At 37.2% G+C, this 25,310-nt stretch overlaps 1 protein-coding gene across 2 annotated transcripts; it reads left to right on the forward strand.

Annotated features, from left to right (window-relative positions):
- The first annotated feature begins 4,017 nt into the window (after positions 1-4,017).
- Positions 4,018-25,117, forward strand: LOC106168455 (uncharacterized). Of its 2 annotated transcripts, none has more exons than XM_087001704.1 (3): positions 4,018-4,474; positions 17,532-17,646; positions 23,560-25,117. In XM_087001704.1, exons 2-3 carry the CDS (start codon positions 17,532-17,534, stop codon positions 24,663-24,665), a joined length of 1,221 nt encoding a protein of 406 aa, XP_086857830.1. In that variant the 5' UTR covers positions 4,018-4,474; the 3' UTR covers positions 24,666-25,117. The 2 variants fall into 2 exon arrangements, with proteins under 2 accessions (XP_086857830.1, XP_086857829.1); XM_087001703.1 differs by having other exon boundaries at positions 4,019-4,474; positions 17,529-17,646.
- The last annotated feature ends 193 nt before the right edge of the window (positions 25,118-25,310 follow it).

The raw sequence follows: 25,310 nt of genomic DNA on the forward strand, positions 1-25,310 counted from the left end.
CCTCATATGCATCTTTATTTTGGGGAGGTGGGGAGGGTTAGGGGTGTGGAAGAGGGGGAGGGGGATAAGACAAACTTAAAGAATACCTATCATTTTATATTCGCGTTCAATTTATACAACAGGAAATTTGTACAATCACGAGAAATAATTTAATTCACGAGTTTTAGTTCAATCCTTCACTTCACGTTTAATTTGCATTTCTAAGGATAAACGCTTCTCAAACAAAATGTACGAGCGCTTAACACAGTCTATCTGTGCACCAAGCCTTTTTCGTCGACTAAGATTACGTTTCAATACCTACTCAAAGATAGTATAGTAACGGTGCTTTTTTCTTCTATCGAATTATGAATTAAACAGCTTACCTATAATAACACATTGTGACGACAAGACCACTGCGCGTCAGAATGACTTGAGGATTTTTGAAGGATAGGAAAAAGTTGCCAAGTGTTAAGCCAATTCATTAATCGTTCATTACACAGCCGCTGCCTTCTAAAGAAAGCGTTTCCTGTAGTGGTTACATTGATACAACTCTACGGCTGATATTAAAACCTGAAATTAAATCTTAGCGCACGCAGAGTGTTTTCTTAAAATACCACTCTTATTAAAACTTATCAGTCTAGAGGATAAAACAGATAAAAACTAATTTTGTCTTATTATTCTGCAGCAATGCTGACATTCACGTAATTATCAGAAAATGAGATAAAACAGATGCATCCAACAATTGCTAGTAACTCAATAAAAGTTTTCAGCATTACTGCATTTTACATACCCATACCTACTACAGTATTTCATACCTACCTGGTCAGTTTGTTTATTTGAGGCCATACATAAACAGGTTGGAAGTTTAAAAAACAATTTTGGGGTATAAAAGAAATATATCATATGTTTCAATGCACTTGTGTGTTTATACAACAAGAGTAGCAAAGAGAAGTACAATGTAAATATATATGTAGAAATTATAAAACTGCATTGAGGTAAAAGAAAAGGTTCAGCGTTAACAAATTTCAAGTATAAGACAAATTGTGCAGATAGAAAATGAGATGGGATTTGTCTCATTATTACACTAGGATCTATATACTGCTTACTCATTCAGAAGGAGTTGCAGAGAAATGCTATTGCGCCTTCTCTTCATAAAGGTCTCTTTTTAGGCCGGTGTGACAGGAATGGTAGTCCGCTAGGAACTGTAGTCCGTTCCTCACTACTTTGTACAGGTGACATTCGTCCCACATACTAACCCCAATGCTACGATTTACCCTCTCCTGTACTAATCATAGAGGAACCCGGAGTTCCATTTCTAGGACTACCATTAATCCTGTCACACTTAATCTCTCTCTCTCTCTCTCTCTCTCTGCGGCACTAAAGGGGGGGGAGCACTAAATACTCTCGACTATGTCACACAGCGCCACCTGTGTCATTCAACGACTCTCATGTGCATAACTGTGCAGTTTGTGACCAAAGAGTGTTATTACTATCATTCACCAAACTGATGAAACTGCTTAAACAAAGCCAATGCTACATGTACATGTATTTCCGTGTATGTAACCCTCTTGTGGCAGTGCATTCGAAACCCATCTTCACAAATCACATACTTCACAAAACAGATCTACTCGGGTGGCACATATACACATGTACTGTTTTATCGTCAAATTTTCTCTACTATCGATGATCCAGCAGCAACATTTTCCGCCGTCGCCCGGCAAAATACCCTTATTCACCGTAGCTACCATTAGACGCGATGCCGAACGCCTAGCACAACCGGTATAAAGTGACAGAAACAAATCTCCCCTTTCCGCGGCACAAATTGAAACACGTACTAACATGGTTCAACACTTTGATCAGCGATGACATCAAAGCCGACAAAGTGCATTTGTTCCGGTGCACGTATGTTCGTTATCACAACCGCCTAGGTAAGTGCACCGACTTCTCTCAGCTCAACAAGTTCACAAACCCTCCTCACGGGTGAGTAATATTCTGCGTCAGGCTCTACATACTCGGAAAACCATTTTTATGTATTTAAAAAAACTCTAAATAATTCCTTTCCCCAGGATGCAATACTTGGTAAAGTTGTTAAAGGAAATAGGGCTGCCCCTGCAGATTTCTCATTTTCTCGGTAACAGTTGTGCTAATGGCAGGTCGCCAAGGTGGGCAGAATATGGTTCTCATACGGTTTTCATATTTTAATTTTAAATGTATAGATTTGGACAATTAAGTTCAGTAATATTAATAATAATTACAATAATGTACATGAAATGCATATAGACGGAAATGATACATGTACAGTTGTATCTGTCCGAAGAGTAGAAAAAAAGGCTTTCTTCATAAAGCATAGTTAAAGAATAAGAATGTGCATGTTTAGAGATGAAAAGGGACACGGTGCACGAAAAGATTCTAGAAACCACTTGCTTCCTCTAAAAATTAACAAGCTGTTCTGGCTGAAAAATGTAAAATAATATTTCAGTATGTCCGAAAGTGTTGTTCAAAATTTTGAATTTTTTATTGTTATTCTTTCCATATATATATATATATATATATATATATATATATATATATATATATATATATATATATATATATCTTTAAGAAGGCGTCATCCACATCAACTATTTTACTACATGCACGAGTGAATAAATCAATCTTTTTTGAAGTAGTCTAATAGTCTAAAGTAGTCTAAAGCCACTGGTAGGAGTTAATTTTGTGATAGTACTGCAATGAATGAATAAAAAATATTCTGTTTTCATTGGGCATTGTAATTAATTAGGTGTTTCATTAGGCTCTACATAATGAACTATGCATATTTAATTTCTTGAGCAAGTTAGTTAATGCAACAAATTATGTGTGTGCGTGAGTGTGTTTGTGTGTGTGTGTGTGTATGCGTGTGTGTGTGTGCGCGCGCTACGCAGTCGAAGTTCAAATCCAGGCTGATTGGCTCTCTGCCTGAGGCACATGTTATGTCATCCACTATTTATAAGATTATGACCTCCGAAAAGTAATGTACACAGTATTTGACAAAAGGCTGATTGTTTCGTACCTATTTTCCAAAGCGTTAGGTGTAGCTTAGTGCGTTGTTTATTTGTTGTGTCTTAGTCGGGTCACGTTTAACGTATGCCCTGTCCAATCACCTCTCAGTTCTATTTCTGGTTCTGTTGACGTCAACGACGACCAGGATTTAAGACAAAACTCAATTTATTTCCCCCAGCACTAACTTGGTGCTCTTGTCCAACGGAAATGCTGAAAACTATACCGTGCAAGACTTACTTCATTATTCTGTATATTCCATTATTCGAAGTTATCGAGTTACAATGTTTGTAAAGAAGAAAACTTTAAAATTTACAGAAAAATAATATCAAACCGCACTCATAATAACATATCATACCAACAGTGGTCATCAAAAGTACTGACCGAAAGTTGGGCACTAACGAAAAGCCAGACTACATTTTAAGCATATTCTTCAGCTGTAGAATAAATATCAATCTTAAGGGCGTGGTTTTGTTTTGAATCCGGACATCCATATGTTTGACATATTCATTAACACATTAAACCACATTATAAATCAGGCAGAATAGTTTTCCCATTGAGACCACTTTAAAAAGAGCACGTCTCAACTGACTTTAACCAGGCACCACTCCCGCCCGATGCACAATACGATTACAATACCATTTATGATGTCAATGACGAAGTGACGCATTGGGTTTTTAAACATTAGTTTTGGTTAACATTATTTATGGTGATATCAAAACTAAGCCAAATAAAAACAATAGAGGGGTTCTCAGCTACCACAATATACAACCTAGGGTACCAGACTCCATCCCAGTTATATTGAAAGTATGCAATTTGACACGTTTTACTGTTCGGGGAATGCCATATTGTCATTTAGCGAACTTTGACCTTTATAAAGTTGACCCCGCAACTAGGGGAGTATCCGCCCACAAAGAACATGGTTGGTCGAAATCGAGAGTTTCTGATTACGTCAAAAACTTGGGACGTAAATTAATTGTAATGTAATAACTTTCTTCTTTCCCTAGCGACGTGTTTGTTTCTTTTTCTGTCCACCTGGATCTAATTTTAAAAAGGATCGCGCGGACCTTGGGGACCCAATATAAGAGCGGAACGGAGCGTAGAGCGATTAGAGGCACAACGCAACTCGCAGAAAGACAAGAGTTATCGATCCTGCTTTTTCTTCAAGTAAATCCTACCCTTCCCTGAGGACTCTCACTTTAGCTGACAGTTGGCAAAGACATACATCACGGTAGTACAGATCCTTTTTGCCACCAAAATTGTGTTAACTTTCGGGAATTTAAAAGCAAGGATCTCCTCTAAGATATTGCAATTTGTTGAGCAATCACTTGTTAACGGCAGCGCTTTTTCCCGAAAAAGAAGAGAAGGTAGGACCTCGGCAGTGCAGCCGTCGAAGTGACAGTCGCTGGAAGGGTGCGGACGCTATCACTTGATTTTGGAACCTTTGCCAGTTGTCAAGGTAAATGTGCATCTCGTTTATTTTTATCTCATGCCATAACGTTTACCATAATCAAAAATTTAATAAGACCTGTCAATTGCACAATACGCCGAATTGAAATTTCCGCAAATTTTTTCGTGAACATAACCCATGTGCTCATTCACTGTGTTGAGGACAATTCGTCATATACCAAACACTGTTAGCATATCGTGTATGTTTTATTTCTCAAATATCGAAGAGCTATTTGTCAATGCACATTAACGAACTTCAAATTGCATTTCTGAATGAACTCCTCCAGAACAAAATGTGAGTCAACATATGTACCGCCCCATGCTTCATCCCATTCAAAAGCTGGCGCAACAGCAATCCCTTGTCATGTAGTGCAAAGTGTAGTTAAAAAGACCTTAATTTTTCATGATACTTTTTTGTTCGTTTGTATGCATGCTTCTTCAGTAATTCCTTGTAAGTGGGGCAAGATGCTCGTTGGTGGGTTTGCTTATGTGTCTTGTCAAATCCGATTGCAAGTAAAGTGAACCACTCATTGATGTAACTTTTAACTTATCAGAAAGCTGACATTCGAATACGTTTTTCGTCAATGGTAGCCCTCAGTTTAATTTCTGTCTGGGTAAGTACAGTTGGCTGTCGTCTCAAAGTAGGTGTCATTTTCGTCTGCTCCTGGTCTGCTACATGAATAGTTAATAGACAGAGTAAAATTGCGTTAATGAGGGTGACGTTTTTGCTGTTCATGCACGCGTTGCCGGTGTGACAGGAATGGTAGCTGCTCCCCATTACTTTGCACAGGTGACATTCGTCCGTATACTAACCACAGTACTCCCACCAACCCTGACCTGAACAAATCATATGGGACCCCAGACGTCCATTCCTAAGACTACCATTCCTGTCACACCGGATAAGTTAATAAGGAATAGAGTCTAACGACGCACGAAGAAATCTGGATTTCCCTTGGCAAAAATGATGAAGGTGGATTTCTGCTTGGTTTTCGTCCCTTTAGATTCTTTCTTTCACGTATACGTGCAAAATAGAAACAGGTTAGGTGAAATGGATGTGGCAATATGTACAATTTTACAAACCTGAATATCATTATAAACCACCAATTACCCCATCACATCCCGCTATTGACCTGTCAAAAGTGTCGGTAGTGTGTTTATATTGCGAAAACTGCGTTCTTCCCGTATTTATGTTTTCATAACACTTGTAATTTTCCCATCCCCCTTTCAAGAATTTTTCATATCTACAATAGAATGATTGAAATGAAATTGGACCTTTTAAGTTGTATGGATGCATGCCTACGTTTGCCGAATCCCTTGACCACGTAAAAAGATACAGCTGTACGGTTTTACAGCACGGTTTGCTCCAAGCCTTAGGCACAGAACACTCACGCTTATTCAAATACGTATTAAGTAGCACTCCTTTTGTTACAAGCCGGGATAAGATTACCCATAAACTAATTTTCCTTTTTCCCATCCATTAATGTTTCCATGTGTAAGGTGTCAAAAGTATTGGGTGATGTTTCGTTCGATGGCTTACATGGCTCAAGTGCTATCACGTTATATTATATTGATGACGCCTTTCGTGCAACAAGTGACAAAGGCCATTATGTCTAAAGGCACTTGTTGCAAAGAATTTCACATTTTTCTTTGTTGTTCAAGTTTTAAAAAAACGATAAATTCTAATGCTGCAATTTCAAACGAAATATTCTACAAATATCAGAGTTTCAGCCTTTATTTGATCTCATTTTTATTCATTTATTTATTTATTTTTGATACTTGAATGCAGGTTACCTAGTGAATAAATTATACGTGATTTGAGATGTTGGGTTTCTAACAGTACATTGGGCAATCAACGAGAGAGAGAGAGAGAGAGAGAGAGAGAGAGAGAGAGACCTTAAAGTTACTACATAAATCATAAATTTAGTCATATTATTTGTAAATTGGCAAGATTTATAAAAAATTGTGATTATTTAATTCTTACTTGGTTCATTTCGAAACATGCACCTGGGATCCAAAGGTTGTTGACTGCTCAAGAAGGGCTTCTCAACTCTGTTTTTAATTCACAGCGCAAATGACGTGTGAGTGCCCCGCGTTTCAGTCTTCTTGTCGCCACACCTTGTTTCGCATTCTCTTGACTTTCATGTAGTAGACATACTAGAATGAGACCTGGAAACAAGCTTTTAATAAAAAATCAATGTACAAGGCGTTGGGAACTTTTTGATTTTACTGAATACTTTATCTCATTTTATTTTATTCAATATCTCGAACATTGCCATGGTATTTTAAAGCTTATCCGTTTTAGTTGGTAGAAATTATACCTTTTAATAATATGCCATCAGACTTTTAATTGGCACAAAGCACTTCTGCAATTTCTTCTAGTCAAGGTGATACCACATTTAACATAACATAACCTTTTATCATAACATAACCTTTTAGCCTCCTGAAGGAATTACATTTTTTTGTGAAACCCTGTTATCAGTTGATAACTAATCTATATTTATGACCATCTTAAGTAAATTCTATAATACATTTCCATAAATTTTCTTCCGCTTTGTTGTCTGTATATACGACAGTCTCGCTGTCTAGTTAAAACGAACTGCATTTGCAGTGACAATTAACATAAACATGTTTTCAAATGAAAATTGTTGAAATAAATAATCTATGGTATGGATGCCGTCTTTCTGTTTAATCTAAAGAACGTCATTTTAGAATAAGTTTGATTAATTGAAACAAAGAAACAGAAGCTGAACCACAAGAAGATCTCAGTACTAGATTGGTCTACAGTATAGCTTACACAACGTCAAGTGCTACATGTACATAAGGACCAAACCTGATCTATTCAAAGTGCAGTGTGTTGTTATTTGAAAAAAATGGACTTTGTTCGAGTATTTCCTGCTACTTTAAAAATGCTACAAGCAAACTTACTTTGTCCGTGGCTGGAAAAGAGATAATCAGAGGAACTAACGCATTGCATAATCAGCAGATAATTGTAAGAGTAACTATGTCAAGATAACAACAATCCACAAACTCGGTAAAATAGTTTTTTATGTATCTTTTGTAAAGATGGTAAAAAATAATCGATTCTTGAGAGACTGAACATGTTTTACCTATAAGGGATCAAGAACAAGACTTTTTATGTGAATTGCCCCATTCATTTAAAATCCCTTCTTGGACAAAACCCTGTAGACTATTAGAATGGCCTAAGAAGGTTATGCGTTCACCGATGGCAGCGGGTTTGTCAAGGTCTTTGAACTGTGTTTCCAAGTGTCTGTCTTTTTGGTCTCACCGACGGACCTGATGGCATCATCTTGGTCATCAAGATGAGACACAAGATTGTCTCAACATATGAGTGAGGTCTTTGGGATGTACTAGGTGGTTTCACTGTGCGTTAGTTAAAACATAGCATGTCATAGGTTCCCTCCTAACCCTACAAATGATGACACCGTGACGTCTGGATCTCACATCGACGAGTCAGACATGTGATCAAAAGCCCTCTGCTGAGACGTTACGCTTCAAAGACAAATACACGTTCAATCTTTAAAGAAACGGCTAATTCCAAATTTAAAACTGAGGAGACTCATCACAAAACCGAACAATTGGCTTAAGTAGCTTCAGATAGTTGGCCCCTAACCAGAGATTGCAAAACCTGTAGATTTTATGCGTATACCATGAGGGAATAACAACACAGGACAAAGCACGTCAACGCTACATGATCTCAAGACTAACAATTTGCTAAAAGCTTGCACGGTTAAGAGATTACCTCTGAAGATATGAAATTTATCATTTGCCTCTAAACAAGTGTCGCGGTTTTCAGTTTTTCCGAGAGAACCCGCACAATATGTCAAGGAAAAAACGTCCATTAGAAATATGTTCGATCCTTATTAGGCATTTCTAGGCATCAATGCAATCGAATATCTCTTGTATGGGAACACATGCGAACAAGCTTTGTCTTTCTGTGCTGCTCTCGCGTCACATCAATCATAAAGCTAACTTTTTTGCCCACATTCAAAAATAACGGTCTTCTGCCCAAATACAGCACATTAGTGAAATATCAGTAATATTTACGTGCTTATCTCCATGCCGTGAGTTATTGAATGTTGAAAGGTTGAGCGTTATCATCTGTTTCGTGATTCATCCCGACTGCAGTTTTCAGATGGATTCTACACAATGGGTACAGTCTAGTCTGATACCATGCTGCAGTACAATACCATCCCACACGTCAATTTTTTTCGCAGGTTAATTATATTTGTTACAATGACAATATCAGGATGATAAACGGAGACTTGGTTTACGTTCAAGACAACATGGACAACTCTTCGACCTTTATCTTACATAAAACCACCGTGAATAATGCATTACGGCTGATTTTGAACAGTGTAGTGATATATGGTGACGTTAAACCAAGTCGATGTGAGACCTCTGGCAATTCATTCCCCAGGGTTAACATTCACATGTATACGCATGGTATGATGTTACTGTTTAATACCAGTAGCTACTGCTCAACTGAATTCCAATACTGGTTGGAACAAAAGCCAAAACCAATTGTTTACATCACGCAGAGTGAGTCAATACAATACTAATAAGACACATATATATCGATTGTATGCAATAACGAGGTGGGCAGGTGAGGGAAAAGACGCAAGAGACCAAAAAAACCAAGATGTGTTCTGCCAATATTTTCAAATTATTTAAAAATTAAAGATTGTTAAAGGTATACCGTCCGGGATTTTTGTGCTGAGTCGAATTTTCGCCTACCCGCTAGTCCTAACTTGACCCGCCCTACACTTGGATTCAATGTTTTATACCTTTTCTTTTAATTGATTTACATTTAGTTCTAAATATCTGATCAGACATGTAGACCGCCACGTCTTACTCTACATTTCAAAAGGAAATTTCGACTTTTATTTACCTGAGGCGTTTTTTCGTTTATAGTCTGAATTGACAAAAATAAGTAATTTTGAAGCATATGTAGACAGAAAATGACTTTGTTATATTTTCAAACGCTTATAAAATATCTTAATGACTATGGTTGAGTAAAACCACAACTTTTCACCGTTATATTAAAAAAGTAGGATATCCTAAAACAGAGAGTCGCATACCAGTACAGTATAATGGCATGTTTAAGTGTTTTTCGCATAACAATGAAACCTTGGCAAAAGTAGCGGAACAAATGGCATTTTCTTCAGACATCCAGCACAAGCAATTGAGCAGATTAGTCGACACTGTAAGGATTCTCGGGCTTTAAAAGCACGTCTGTTTGCGTGCAAGCTTGATCAAATTTGGAATGAAAGCTTTGTTTTTTGCTAACTGAAAAAAAGGTATATTGTTTAGAAACCCATTGTCAGCCAGTATAGATCAAGTTCTAGATCAAGTTAAGTTGATGAGGATATTCCAATTAGTAAACAATTTCCTGAAGTGTTGAAAGACAGTGACAAAAGTTTACATGTTTGAGCCAGTAATTACTATTCCAATTAGCCATACAATTCAATATATCAACGACCAGGAGGCGGTAGTCGGTCGAGATCGAGTCCTTAGTCGAAGTACAAACTCTGATTCGGTTCAAACAAGCACATTGTCTAACTGCCTTATCGGCATGTTGCATATGATGTCATGGAGGTTTCGCGGTGTTAATTTTGATTGCGTGCTATTATTGTACTTGGACAATGGTGGTTTAAATACAATACCATACCCACGGCGCGAGGGCGTGTAGTCTTTATGGCACGTCACCGCGTGCAAGAAGATAAACTGTGAGTGTAATTTGTTCTGGAGAATCTTCTATAGGCAAAGGAAGAAAAGTAAAGTACGATCCTCCATTAATTGTCCTCCATTTATTGTTGCTCCCTGGGTCGAATTGACCTCGAGGTGACAGCAATTAGAAAGCAACTTCTTATCTCTGCCGTACACTTGTTTTAGTGAAAGGCAACACGTTGTAAATGCACCATAAAGTGGCAATAAAGGTGAACAGCGTAAAGGTCTTTATATGGTTTGCAAGAGATAGGTTGAGAGTTTTAAATGGTGAAAATAGCTTCCACGACATTGGATAAATTGGATTTTCTTTAGACAAAGTCTAATGCCTATTAGTAGGCAGCTTCACTTACAGGATTCTTTATTACACCAAGGCTTAAAGCTTGAAAAGTTGTTGCTGTGCAACACTCTCAATAATGTTATAGGTAGTGACAATTGTTTTTTTCACCACGTATATAAACATTGCAACTGTTATCTCAAGACAGTATAATCTCGACTGAAATTCTGTTCCGTTCGTAGAGTAATTTGCTTTATCTTTGTAGTGCTAATGCGTTGTTTCTCCCTTGAACGGGTAATGTTGAGGATTTCAAGTAATAGATAGCGAATATTGTAGTTATTCCTTCTGTTAATATCACCCATTTTGAATTATAAATACCAATACGCGTACGAGTAAGCGCACGTGTTTGTTTGTGTATGTTTGTTTGTGTGTGTGTGCGTGTGCTTAACTAAAAACGAATATTTGTGAACCTGTATTTTGTTCCCTGTGGTGTGAAACAACAGGAACAATTGGTGCCTGCTTTTGTATAGTCAAAACTGGATATTTGACCTGTACGATGAGAGGTTATACAATTTACGACTTATTCAGAGCTGCTGTCAGATTATTGCTTATCTCCATCTCTAAAGTTGTATAACTTTCCACATTTTGAATGATTTTCCACGCGTATCTGTTGAATAACAAAGAAGGGACAAGTCTCACTCACAAAATGCACTCAGTTATTTCTGGTTTAAATGCTTACCGTTTGAACAACGTGTATACGGATATATCGGAAGATACTATCTCAAAGAGTTCCTTTATAGCATGTAATGGGCAACATACACAGGGGACCCATCAAACAAATCTAACTAGGCCTATAATTCAAACACCTTTTGAGCCGTTCGGACCTGCATGTATGTATCGGCGATGTTTTAATTCAGATGTTTTAATTTGCTCATAATGGTTTCTCGGTGACTTAATTGGGTCAAACATGTGAACTTGTATAGCAAAGGTTCAAATTAAATGACCTTCAGGGTTCTTTCAAGGTAAAGGAGGCGAACTTTATGTTAATAAATAATACTATTAAATGCAGATGCTTGCTTAAAGTCATGGGTGTGCAGGGATTTCACGGATTGAAATGATCTTTAGGGGAAATGCACCGAAAAAATATTTGAAATACATTTCAATGAAAGATATTCTGTCAAGAGGTCGCCCCTTGTACCGAAGGTTGACAGAAGCCTTATTTTATGCTTTATGTTCTGTAGTAGCATTAGTCTTACACCCCATTTCCATAGATTAGATCGACCTACTTTAGATCGACCTAACTCCCTGGGGGTTCACGCTAAATAGCTGTCAGCCGGGCGGACACAAAAGTTAATTACCCCCTTACAGCTTGTAGTAGGCGGGACGGACATTTAAGTCGGATTATCTGAAAGTAATCTAGTGAGACTCCCCGCGGGGATAGATCGATCTAAAATCTATGGGAATAGAGCCTTACTCAAAAGCTACATTTAATTATATCTTGAAATTTTACCGATTTTAATCGTCCACTGGCAATATTTATGATGAAATAAACAACCAAAAACCAGATGTGAAGCTATCCTGATACAGCAAAGGAAAAATCAATAGATAAAGGCAGCGAAAATTGAAGGCAAAATCATACGAATAATTCTGAATACTTGTTTATGTATGGGTGGAATGTATGACTATAACTTAAATTACGTATTAATAAAAAGTGCATTTACTTCTTCACCATACGATCGAATTTATTATGTGTGTGTTTTATACCCGGTATGCCGTTGGCACAATCTTTATTTGACCCCAACAAAGATTTGGTGACCTTACACAGCGCTGCGGTTTGAAAATAAAATCAAATAAATGATGCAATTGACGTAGCATCAACGTGTGTCTTCACCCAAAAATAAGGTGTTAGGTCTTTTCTTTTAACATTAATTAATGTACAGCTTAATAGTTGCGGTCCCATGGCGCGGATCTTCTACATGTAAAGCACTTTCTATACAAGCCACTTTGGCACACCTTTTCAACATTTATTCAATTATGTAGGATATTGGCGCTCGTTTTCACGGGTTCATCAAATTTGCTTAAAAGTAGTGCTTACTTTTTATGTAATTGTTGTCAACTCTTCGAAACCATGGCGTTTCTCAATTGCATTGACTTAAGGTGACCCCACGCTTCTACTGCAGACCCGTTATAATTTTTACGCTACTTCACATCAAAAGGGTCGTTTGGGAGATGAAACTGGCAAAGCCTCACCTTCGTAACAAGTTGATTTTCGCATTGGGAAGTCCTGTAGGTCAGTCTAGGCACAGCTGCTCACTTATTTTTCTATAGAGACAAAATTACCTGCTGTAATCGAAACCCTTGACCTTGCTACAAAACTGCAAAGGTCACAGCAGTGATGACTGAAAATGTTCTAAAGCATGCAAACATCAAATTTACAAAATGCCAATAAAACTGTAGATATCGCACTTGTAGACAGCCTATCTGACAGTGGCGACGCACATACAGTCCGATATGCTCCTATCGGATAGAAAAGAATTGCTAAATTGAAATTGGATTTTCTCTTGTTTGTCGTAAAAGGGTATCATGAACTTGCTGATATTTCCTCGCTTTAACAGCTCAACCAATACCGATTCACGTGTACATGCATTGTACAGGCAGCATCAAGAGATCTCTTTCACCTTTGCACCAGGGCTAACAGTACTTTTGCATCAAAGCAGAATGATGTATTTAACCGCATGATCCCTTCGCCGTATTCATTGCAATCACAGATTGCCAATGATTATTATTACAGAAAAAAATATGATATTTGAAAAACGAAAATTACAGGATCAATCTATCTAAACTTTTACCGCCCTTATATTGATTACGGAAGCCTGTTGGAATACCTTTATAGGAATTCATCAGCCTAGTGCAAATGCAATAATAGTCATCCACAAATAGAAATCATTCCTCTTGAGAGTCCTTTACCCTAGTTCAAGTGTGCAAGTGTGATAATTGTTTGAAAATCGTTTTCGTTATCACAAGATATTGGACATAAGAAATATGCTTATTACTTCCATGGCCAGTGCATACTGACAAGGGAAGAAGAGGGGGGAAAAGTAGAGGTAGGCTGGCGGTTTAAAATATCAATTAAGAAAAACTAAATAAGATGTTTTAATATAGTAGTACAGCACAACACGACTTACACCATAAGCATTTATAGAAGGTGAAAAGCTCAAAACATAGAGGAAGATTATTTATACAATTTGAACCTATGGGAAATAAGTAGCACACATAGTGAAATATACAAGGGGCGCTACAGTACTAGTAGATACTTTGAATTCGTTTTCCGTTAGATTTGTACTATTTGTTTAATTTTTCTTTTATTCAATGTTTTTCTATTACTATTTATTATATCCATATGTGCATCACCCATGTGCATCCCTATACATTTTGTCATAACCTCGAAGTTCGTACCAAATTTCGTATGGAATCAATGCAGGTATTTCCACTGACAACCGTTTCATGATTTTGGCATAACGTGTAAGATGCATACATTTCAACTCCAAAAGTAAAAGAACATCGACATTCGAGATCAAAGGAGCTCAGCATGGCGAAAGATAGCAACGACTTTCAAGCGGGGCGATTGCTATTCAAGGACCGTTTTGGAAAGCGCTTTTGGACAGAAGGTTTCAAGTAAATGAGCCAATAGAATGCGTTGGATTGGACATGAAGGAAATGGCAACTAAGGCGCGATCGAAGTCATGGAGCATTTGAAATGTTTTCTAAAACAATTATGCCTAAACCCTTATTAAGTTACTTACTTTGACAATGGATATTGTAAAGATATCGTGATAACCTACATTGTATAATTAGTTGACGTAGTTTAAGTTTTGGAGCATACAAGTGTCTGTGCGCCATGCGTGTCAGATATCAGTAGGCTAAGCGGAACTTTATACTGACACAATTGTTGCAGAACAATAGTTATGCCCATCTAATACCTGGACAAACCCGGAGGAAAGGTGGGTTGAACAGAAATAAAGATCTAATTGACACCAAAAACAAGAAGACCAATCCCAGGGAAAATATCAATTCGCGAAGTGTTTTGTAAAGACGCAATAAAACAAAGTGTATCATATCCCTGCAAAAGAAATGAAGTATGCGTGTGGATGATGATCGTGCTTTTATGTGGACCACAGACAAAAAGAAATCTTAACCGTGTAATTCCTGCATGCCATTGTATTTTTGCCAAGAAAATGTATCAACTCCAAATTCCGGTTTTAAGATCTGTATACGATGCTTTTAGGGGCAATTTTACAGACTCTTCCGCAACAAAACGGTTCCTTAATGCAAAGCCGTCTTGATAAGGCTTTGGATAAAAAATTAGGAACCAAAATGTTATCAATCATATTTCTATTCAATTAACGGCGCGCCTGTTCGTTTTAGATAAAGAAATCTTAAGACCATTGTACAATTCCCCGTAGATATTTAAGTCGTCTAAAATTTTGATAGATAGCCCACAGACGATCTTTAAAATTGCTTTGACGTTATAGCCATTAAGGTTTTGAAAGATTTACAGCTATTGCCAATTCTTTCTCAGTGCTACGTTCCCTACATGGTTTCTGCGATTTGTATCTATCTCTTCAAAATTCTATCATTCTATCTCATAACAATTATTCATCAAAAACATTGTTTTTAGCTTTTTCTGGTTCTCCTTAGGTTTAAGCCCAATTATCCCGGGACGTTTTAGTATCTCCTCTTAATCACTCCAAGTTTCAAATTATGGTATAAAGTTGTGGGACACCCCCAAATGGTCCGAATTGACGTCTTAGTTAAGGTTGCCCTTTCTTCTTCATGTATCGTTTTTGAATGAAGTATTTCATATCGTTGCACATCATCGCTTGGCATAACTCGCTAAAGGGATGTAACCAGAGGAAGAGAGTGGGGCATACTTCCATTGACTTTACAGTAAGAAGATTTAAATTTCCTCTAATCTTCTCCATGTTGGGACGGTCCCCTGGGTTCAATAAATCGCAGACTCCTAATTGTTTTAATCAATTATGCTTGGGTAAAGCTAGCAAAGATTGCCGTTGCATCTTGTTTACGATTTGCTATGGACAGGAGCGGCTGGAATGAGCAGTGTTGTGGGTGGTTTGATAAAATACGTGTAATTAGTGACAGGGCGTTTGTACACATTGCGACGTACTCGTAACCGTGATTAATCTGAATGATTGGCGCTTTTAAAACTACATTATAGTAGACACGAAAGCGGAGCTCAGACGACACGCGCGTATTTGAGTGAAAAATTTTTGAGACAGAAATCCTTTAGAGGTTCTAGTAATTGGTGACTTAACCCAAGTGGATACGTCAAAGGGGACTTTGCAAAACAATAGTGACATGCATTATAAAAGGTCCGCATTTACATTGGTCGAGAAATAAGAATACAAGAATGTATCTGGTCATTGGTGAAATCCTGCGTATGGATTATGTGTCTGCGCTAACTGTCATGCGATTCTTTATAAAATCTATGACCCTATAACATATAACTAGGAATTAATGCACATTCATCGAATCTTTTTTTTTTTTTTTTTTTGATATGATGGAAATAAAATCATTTATATAAATATTCAGTATGATAAAAACACCGTATGCACATCGGCCTGAACAATATAAGATTGTCAGACAGTGACATGGCTATTTTATGGTCAGTAATTAGGCCTACATGTACTAGCCTTTTTAGGGACTCCAAAAAATTTAATCATTTTTCGGATTTTTTCAGTATTTTTTTAAAGCAAGCAGTTTCTATCATATGCTGAAAAACATTACATTAAGATTGCACTGCTATTTTGTGTCTGCCTTTCTCGGAGGATTAACTGAGAGAGTTTACAACTGTACTCGAGCTCATTTGTTGTGTGAACAAAGCGAACATCAATCTACACATAACCTTTAGTGGCCTACCGTTACTGAGAAGTACAGATAACATATTATTGCTTCATGAATGAGTAAAAGCAATAAACTTCTGTGATTGAGGTTGAACATATTTCATTTCAAATATCTTGGGAATCCAGGCAAACAGGAGACGAATGCACAAGAGTCGTTAACGGGTAGAAGTAATGGCCCCCATTTCCAAACGATCATGTACACAGATGGTTACTTCGCAAAGCGATGTTTAATTCCGACGCACATCATTTTTGATTGGCTTGTATGCAACACGAAATACGACATGAAAGAGAGAGAAAGCTACGTTACAGGCACGTCTTTAACATTGTCGGTTTCTTTTAGGACAAAATGAGTCGCGCTAATACATCCCCATTAAATCATCCCCAAACTGACCATTTATCTACTGAACCAAGAAACGAGTCTTGAATCGAAAACCTCGATTGCCACTGCCATTTGGTGGCATCTTTCGTTAGATAAAGACATACATGTATATACCTATTTCTTGAAAGCGTTGCTTTATAAAAGAAATGGTTTGATTGCATTTCTATCTAATATCGTCATCCTTCACTTGTTGGGACCACGACTGGTTCGCCCCAAAGTCATTTGATACATTTATTCGCCCTCGTCGGTTGGACGAAAAATAAATTAATGTACGTGGGCTTGAGTAGGCAACAAAATATCCATTTTGTCTTCACACAAGATGTGAACTCCTCTTATCTTTTCCCTGTTAAAAGCGAGTTAACCCGATTCTATCAGTCATAATGTGAGGACGACTTCAATTGGTAATTCGATATGCATGCCAAGTAATGACACCCGTCGGGTTCACGTCACTTCCGCACCATAATAAGCACAAAGGCGCCCCTGCTTTCGAATCGCTCTCAATGTGTTTGGTGATTGGACAAATTCAGATCGGTAACAACGTTTTACAATAGTTACCATTTACATAATCTAATAATGTCCACGAAAGCAATCCAAGCATGTTTTCGGTCATTCTTCACGGTCGGTATATATAGCAACTTTTTCTGGGATGTTTCATATACTGATGAGACACAATCAAATACTGATTGGTTTTTCTTTTAAGACGTGTTTCTGAGTTTAGAGTTGATTCCGATTTTACTTTCAGAAGATGATGTTGGAAGTGCGGATACCATGGTTAATAGCGCTCTTTGTGGTTTTCCTTTCCATTCCCGCTTTGACAGAAAAGACGAAACATACCCAAAGGGATTCAATAGAATCAGAAGGTAATTATTCTAAAGTAATTATATAAATTAATTGGTTTCTTTTATTGCTACGGTTCCGCTATAGGCAACGACACCATGGATGAATTTTTTTAGGATAAAATGTGAAAAATACAGGGAAAAATTAATTTGTATTAATGCAGAGTCAGATAGCTATCATTTTTTTTTTTTCTCAAAGGAGATCGAACGTTATATAAAATTCCATCGGTTATTAGAGACCACTTATAATTTTAAGTTACAAATATCTTTATTCTAACGATATATGGAGACTGAACTGTAGAAAAAGTAAGGAAGCAGATATTATCCTCATCATTTGCAATTGAGAATGAAATTTTTCGTTATTTCAAATAAATATGACTGTTTTATTGATTTCTGTAGCTGTACATCATCTTCATCCCCTCAGTTGTTTGTTAAATTTTTTTTTTTTGTTTAATTATATTCACCTGTTAGTATCTTATTCTATTTTAATCTTATTTCATTTTGATAAAATGCAGGAAGTAACGGGATAGGTTACCATTTAGTGGCTTAAACACCCAATTAGTTTTTTAAAAATATATTCTTGTTAGGCGTAAAAAAAAAAAGAAAAAAAAGCATCAACATCACGCAGGAGATAATAATATACAGATATGGGCATACTACATTTCGAGAATTCATTTCAAGATCGAATCTTTAAATGAAGTTTAAAACTTATTTTTAAATGCAGCTTTTGGGAAATGGTTTTAGAATGAATTGATAAACTAAAGTTGACACTGAGCATTAAAGGAAAGGAATCGAGAGTGCGATCAAAATCCCTTTAATTCAGTATTCTATACCAGTGATTTGCTCCCTTGGATTAGATTTTCCTACAATCAGACACACACCACTGCACACAGACATAAATGGTTCGTTTCAAATAACTGCTCCTCGGTGACAACTTAGCGATAAAACATTTCTCATAGAAGTGATTACTTGGAACAAATGGGAATCCCTAAAGCGTCTTTCTTAAATACTGAATCTTCTACGTATGTGCCCAATGCCCCTTGCTGCGAGCGACTGATATGTAAACGATAGTGCAAACCACGAAACAACCTGCTTTAATTTCACTCATTTGAAGCGGTGTGTTGTGCGACACGATTTCTAATGTAAATTGATAAAGTCTCTTGTTGCCACTTGAGGCAATATTAACAATAGCGCCAAACGAACAACTATTAGAAAGAAAACGGAACTTTCCATTATCTGCTTTTAAGAGCAGGACATCTCCGACTTTGAGGATATCACACAAGACTGAATACAAACACAGTGTTGTTAAAGGCAGGGAAAATAATTCTAGTTCATACCCTTGGAGAAATCAAAGAACGAGTGCAATTCGAACAAATTCGCTTTCGATAGATTTGTTCCAAAGTTATTATCGGAAAATAACATGAAATAACCCAATCAATTGTGCCTATAATCACATGCTATAGACAATTGGAGGAAAAACATTGATATGCTATGAGACATTCACAAAAAGAGTCTGTGTTGAAATTGTACTTAAATAATGTCTAAAACAGAGTCTAAGGCATGTGGGATGAACTGTTAGAGCGAAAAAAATTAGAAGTGCGTTACGATCGAATCTTGTCCTTAATGCTCAATACCAACTTCAACGTATTTATGCACTCCAAACACTGAATTCAAACGTATTTTTCATAGAACGTCAGTTACATGTACCAACGCGTGGTCTTAAATTTTGATGTTTTTATTTTTTTTACATCTAATATAGTTTAAAGGTTATGAATGGCTTGTTGATGGCAAATATTGGTTATCACAATGCCATGACAACATTTCATATCAAATAATAATAATAATAGTACATATAATGTGTTGCATTGTCGATCAATTAGTCGTGTGGGAGAATCCAATATTACGCATTGTTGTACATGTGGGAACGCCTTTCTAAACCGATAAATAAGAACTGGACAACATTACTGTAAATTTATTCTAAAATAATATGACTTTAAATAAAACACACAGCAAAAAGTTCTTTCTGCAAAAAAAAAAAAAAAAAAAAAAAAAAAAAAGATCCCTCGCTCAATATCTCCAATGGAATTAGATCTGCGTTGTATCTTTTGTCAATTAAGTAAAGACAGATTGTTTGCCATATATTCTGTTTTGCTTAAAACATATCTAATCCATCTTAAAAAAACTAACACACTGAGGTTTAAAGGATAAAATGAAAACGCACTTTAACGTAGGTACCAGGTGCGACAGAAACGATTTCAATAACCTAGCTACCAAATGGAGGGTAGTTTTAAATAAATGAGTATGTCAGCATGCTTTTGTGTAACCGCGCATGTATGTTTGCCGTAGCTCTTGACTCAGCTTTCAGTCCTTTTACCTGGAAATGAACACACCATTAAACCTTCTCAAGATCTCATGGTCTCAGGTTATCGAACCTAGTGATAAATATGTACATCAAACACTATGCTAACTTGGAGGAAGCACCATCGATTAAGCATGGAATTAAACCAACACTTGAAAAACCAAATCATTGTTCGTCTAAGATACTAGTCTGCATCAAGTGCATTCGAATCTGAACCAGAGTGTTATTTTCGTTTTGGCTCTGTTTTTGGCTTTGTCGAGAGAAATGGCAGCAGCAAGAGCAGTGTAGTGTAATGTGAATGGCAAAAAAAAAAAAAAAAAAAAAAAAGAAAGAAAAGAAAAGATTCCACCATTATCATTGGTGCCGTAGCTCTCACATCGACAGCCTTCAGTAACGTTTTTCAAACTTCACTTGGCCCATTACTAACAGCTGGGCTTCAATGGCTGTCTACACTAGTTATATCATATCCTGTCACCTAATGGATATGTGGAACGGAAAAACTATTAAGTGTATTTGGCGGCAGTGTTTAGAAATGGAATAACCGTCAACTAATCCTACAGAACTTGACATCGGTCATTATCACTAGCGAGAGTTTCTTATGTAAAACGTGGGCCTAGTTGCACTAGAATATACTGTATAGTGTAAAAATTTGTGTTTAGGCCAGTCCCACATCAATAAAACAATCCTTGGACATACCCGCAACATAGTGACCTCTACTGATACGACGGATTAAAAAAAATGGGGGATAAAGGCCATATGAAATGTCAATGAAAAAAATCAAAGATTAACCGTAATAGTAACATCTAATCTCCCTTCCAAACGTTGCAAAGGGCTTTTCGGGCGAACAGGGAACAAGATATTTCGACAGATTTCTAGCGTTTAACCGGTATTTACGAAATCCCGCATCTCAGGTACCATGATTGGCAAATACATCATTGCAGACAGTAGTACAGTGACATGAAAAATAACATAGAAAGCTTGAGTAAAACTGGAAATAGAGACGGAGACAAAGCAATATATTGCCAGTGCTCGGCTTTTGTGGGCTAAAATGAGTCTAGATTCATTGTTAATATTATAATCCTGAAGAGATTACTTCATTAATAGCAGCGTGGAATGAATTTTATTTGTATCGAATCTCTTCAGGGGGTCCAATTCAAGTTTGTTTCGCTCTCCGGGGGGAGGAAGCATTCTTAGTAACAAGATCTAATCGCTAATCTAATAAGTCTGAGGCGTTTTAATTGTGATTACCCTCCAGCTGAACATGAATGCGTAGGACGACAAAGTGAACTTTTGGGCGTCTTTGAACGGTCATCTTTTGCAAGACAGAATCGTATTTTGTGCTAACTGTAGTGTACGTCTATTAGGTATGCCTAATTTCATCATCTCAATCTAGTAGACGATAATAATAATAATAATAATAATGATAACTTATTCTATGGTCCATTCCATATAAATGGTACTGCTACTTACAATAAAACCTAAGTTAATATCGTATTAAGTTTAAATTAAACTAAATTAGGATCTTTTAAACTGTGGCAATCTAACCTTAACTTATAAATCTATAAACCTCTAAGTAATTCAAGTATTTTTCAAAACATATTATAGAATACAATACAGTATTAGTTAAATTTGGACATATGTACTTGAGGAGAGAACTGCCCAGGTCTTTGATCTCTTAATAAATACGGGTAAAATATTCAGAAAGTTGAAAATGCCTGGAACATTAAAGGTCCGGTCCGCAAAAGACCAATTTTCTAAAATAGAGCTCCCAATAATTCAAAGTGAACGTGCCTCGAGTATAATAAGCACAAGTTTTGACCTTTTTCACCTGTTTGCATACTGATTTTGCAAATGAAAATTCCATGTTCATTTCCACATTTCGCAATGTCTACAAACCGCAATGGGAGTAGGGGCGGGAGGGCATTACATGGCACTGAATTATGTTTCTCAGTTTCACAATTTTTACTCACGACGCTCTCGAACACGCAGACCCTGTGACTGAAGAGACCTTGTTCTCACGAGAAAACTCTATTAAAACGCAAACACGAAGTATCTTATTCCATCACTACAAGGCGAGGACAATTATCACTTAAAAACAAGGAAATAGGTTAGAAAGCTCGAGATTATCTTACTGAAAGAGGACAATTATCACCGCTTAATGTAAATGATTTCTTTGGTCTTGCTGTCATGGGGAGTTTGTCACCAAACAAAATGATTTTCTTATTCCGAAAGGAAAACCATTTTCATCCAGTTTCTATCTGAATTATTCTCGTAATGGTTCTCTATAGGTAAAGTTCATAGTGAAGACACGGTTATTTGCGCGTCAGGCAATTTATTACAAATAATGTGGATTGATAAACTGTGAAACATCGTTTATTTTGTTCTGGAACGCAGAAATATTTAATGTAGTTTGTAAATTTTTAAGTACTCACAAGCCGTGTTGCAACTCAGACTCGCTCTTATAAAGTTGATGAAAATACAAGTACATGTACCTGTATAAGTGCATTAAATCGTATAAATAATTATTCCTAATGGCAACCCCCGTCTCGTAGGCAAATTGCACTGTTGCCTTTGGCGCTTTTGCCAAGACAGACAGATGCCAAGGACCTGAGATTTCAGGACAGCGGTCACCTTTAACTTAGCCTAGTGCTTTTGGGACGTTAAACTGTCTTCCCTCAAGATATAGCAAGAACTTGTTCGTAATGTACCAAGGGTACTATCGATCATTGATAAGGGCTTAAGTGAACGTCTTTGTTTTAAAGCCATTACGTATCGATAATGTGCATAAAGTAAACATAAACATCATCACATCTAAAACTATTATAATTACTGCTGTCAAAACATCTCTCTCTCTCTCTCTCTCTCTCTCTAAACATAAATCTGTTTACTGCTTATTGCCCTCTGTTTAATTCAGACCTTAAGTCACTTCATATTTAAATATAGTCAACTATATATCAAAAGGAAGACAGACATATTACATCGTACACAGTATTTCTAAAGAAAAAGTTATTTCTTTGAGCATCATAAAGTACGTGTAGCAGTGATTTAAATTCCTGATCTCTGAATCAATAATATTAAATACTGAGAGAACAGTACCAGTAGAGAAATAACCGTGGCGAATTTGTTTCCGGCATGGCAACATACAAGAAATCTACTACACTTACGTCCTGCAATCATTAGACAACCGGTGAATTGAAACGTGCAAGAAGGCGGTATTAATTGGTTTTCCGTGTTGGTGTAAGAAGAGGGAAAATTAATAGTGCTACCATATATCATATTTTTGCCTTTAATGAGACCAAATTAGTTCCGTGAAAAGTTGACACGTTCCGCTTCAGAGTTGAGTAGCATTACTGCAGCTCACTAAGTGCAACACGTATAGATTTCGTTTGTCTGTCTGTCTGTTGGTCTACCTGTCTCCCCGTCTGTCTCACTTCCCGATGTGTGCAGTTAGTTTTTTCTAAGCAACTACCGCATCTTTCAAACATATTCTAAACTACTTTATAGAATTGATTTGAAATTTACTTTTCACTTGTTCGTTATCTTAATTGAGTTTAATATGCCCGTTTTGTCTTCCGCAGCCCTATGGCACAGTGATGTCCCCCATTCAGAGTACGGCAGCAAACATGGCCTGGGCTACAAAGACGACACTGGGAATCCTCACAGTGAACTGCCTGATACTAAGTTAAAAAGAAGGTTTCTGGGGAAGAAATCTGATCACGATCTTACAGAGAAGAGACGTTTTCTGGGGAAACGCTTTGGTGACAACATGTCAGACGATCCTGACAAGAGGAGGTTTTTAGGCAAACGCTTTCAGGACACTATCTCACCAGACCCCGAAAAAAGGCGTTTTCTCGGTAAGCGATTTGGCGATACAAGCTACCCAGCAGATGCAGAAAAAAGGCGATTCCTTGGTAAACGGTTTGACGATGATGATGATGATGATGATGATGATGATGATAAAGAGGATGCTTCCCCCAATGGTTTTGAAAAGCGTCGCTTTCTTGGTAAAAGATTAGATGAGGATGATGATGATGAGAAATCAGATGACCCAGAAAAGAGGCGATTTCTCGGCAAACGCTTTAATGACGACGCTAATCCGGAAGACGATGAAAAGAGGAGGTTCCTCGGCAAAAAGAGTGACGACGACACCGACACAGACAACGAAAAACGACGGTTCCTCGGCAAACGTCGTTTTCTGGGCAAACGGCGCTTCCTTGGAAAACGTGGTCCATATGAAGAGGATAAACGGGGTCGATTCCTCGGAAAGAGATTAGATTCCGAAAAAGATTATCTATTAGATAAATTAAAGAGGGCGTACCAATCTCTCTTTCCCCCAGCCGACTTTCTACGCAACTCAGCCGACGAATTGGACAAGAGGCGATTTTTGGGCAAGAGGCGATTTTTGGGCAAAAGAAGATTCCTTGGAAAACGAAGTGCTGAACAGAAACGAGGCGACATGTTGAACTCGGGTCAAAGTAAAATCCACTCTATAAAAAAGAGGAGTATCATGTGGCATGTGCAGCCTGATCCTTCTACAAATCTATTTCTCGGGTATCCACGCCAGGTCATGTTACTTTCGAACGGTTACCCGTCTGGAATGAACCCTTATATGAAACGCCAAGACGTGCTCATTCCGAGGTGGCCTCAACCAGATACTCAAAGAGTTCCCCACTTCATTGGTTAAAGCTCAGAATTTTCGTTTGTCATGAATACAAATGAAAATATATTTTGTTAAAGAGGGCCCTCCTTGTCAAACACGCACCGAAAAAAATTCTTGTAATAAGTCTACTAATACCTCGTCTGAGATGGTGCTTTTAATCAGTATTTTTCAGTGAAATTAGAAGGCACCAAAACAAGGGTAACAGATTATCAATCAAGTCATAAAGCACAATACCACATTGTTATATTGTTTAAAAAGTTCCGATGTTTTAGCCATCAGTAACCTTGCACTTCTTCCACCTCTTCAAAACTTCGCTTTTCACGATTCACCACAATAGTTAGGTTGTTGAACTGAAAACATCATAAGCATAATGCAACGGACATGTCCGTTCTTAATCCAGGAAATTGGATTTCTGTTTTTCAAGACATTGGCCTGTCCATCATATTTGAACTAGATTAAAAACTCTGTACGCTGAATTCTGGGCGGTTAATATCGATTGTCCATTTTTAACATAGTTTCTTTTGTCACTTATTTCCTCATTTTGATCATATCTATATACATTGTATCTTCGGTCTGGTCATCTCTTTATCCGACAGCGCTGGCCCAAGAAAAGAAATATAAAAATCAAGATAGTACTTTTTTAAAACTGATAAATTTAAAGTTTTATGT

The sequence above is a fragment of the Lingula anatina genome, chromosome 1, assembly GCF_051362555.1.
Source record: "Lingula anatina isolate TDL-2025a chromosome 1, LinAna3.0, whole genome shotgun sequence".
Taxonomy (NCBI): Eukaryota; Metazoa; Brachiopoda; class Lingulata; order Lingulida; family Lingulidae; genus Lingula; species Lingula anatina.

Bases quoted from the DNA above. Each gene is read 5' to 3' on its own strand.
- LOC106168455 (XM_087001704.1), top strand. From the start codon at position 17,532: ATGATGTTGGAAGTGCGGATACCATGGTTAATAGCGCTCTTTGTGGTT. The intron at 17,647-23,559 runs GTAATTATTCTA...TGTCTTCCGCAG, and splicing joins GGATTCAATAGAATCAGAAG to CCCTATGGCACAGTGATGTC.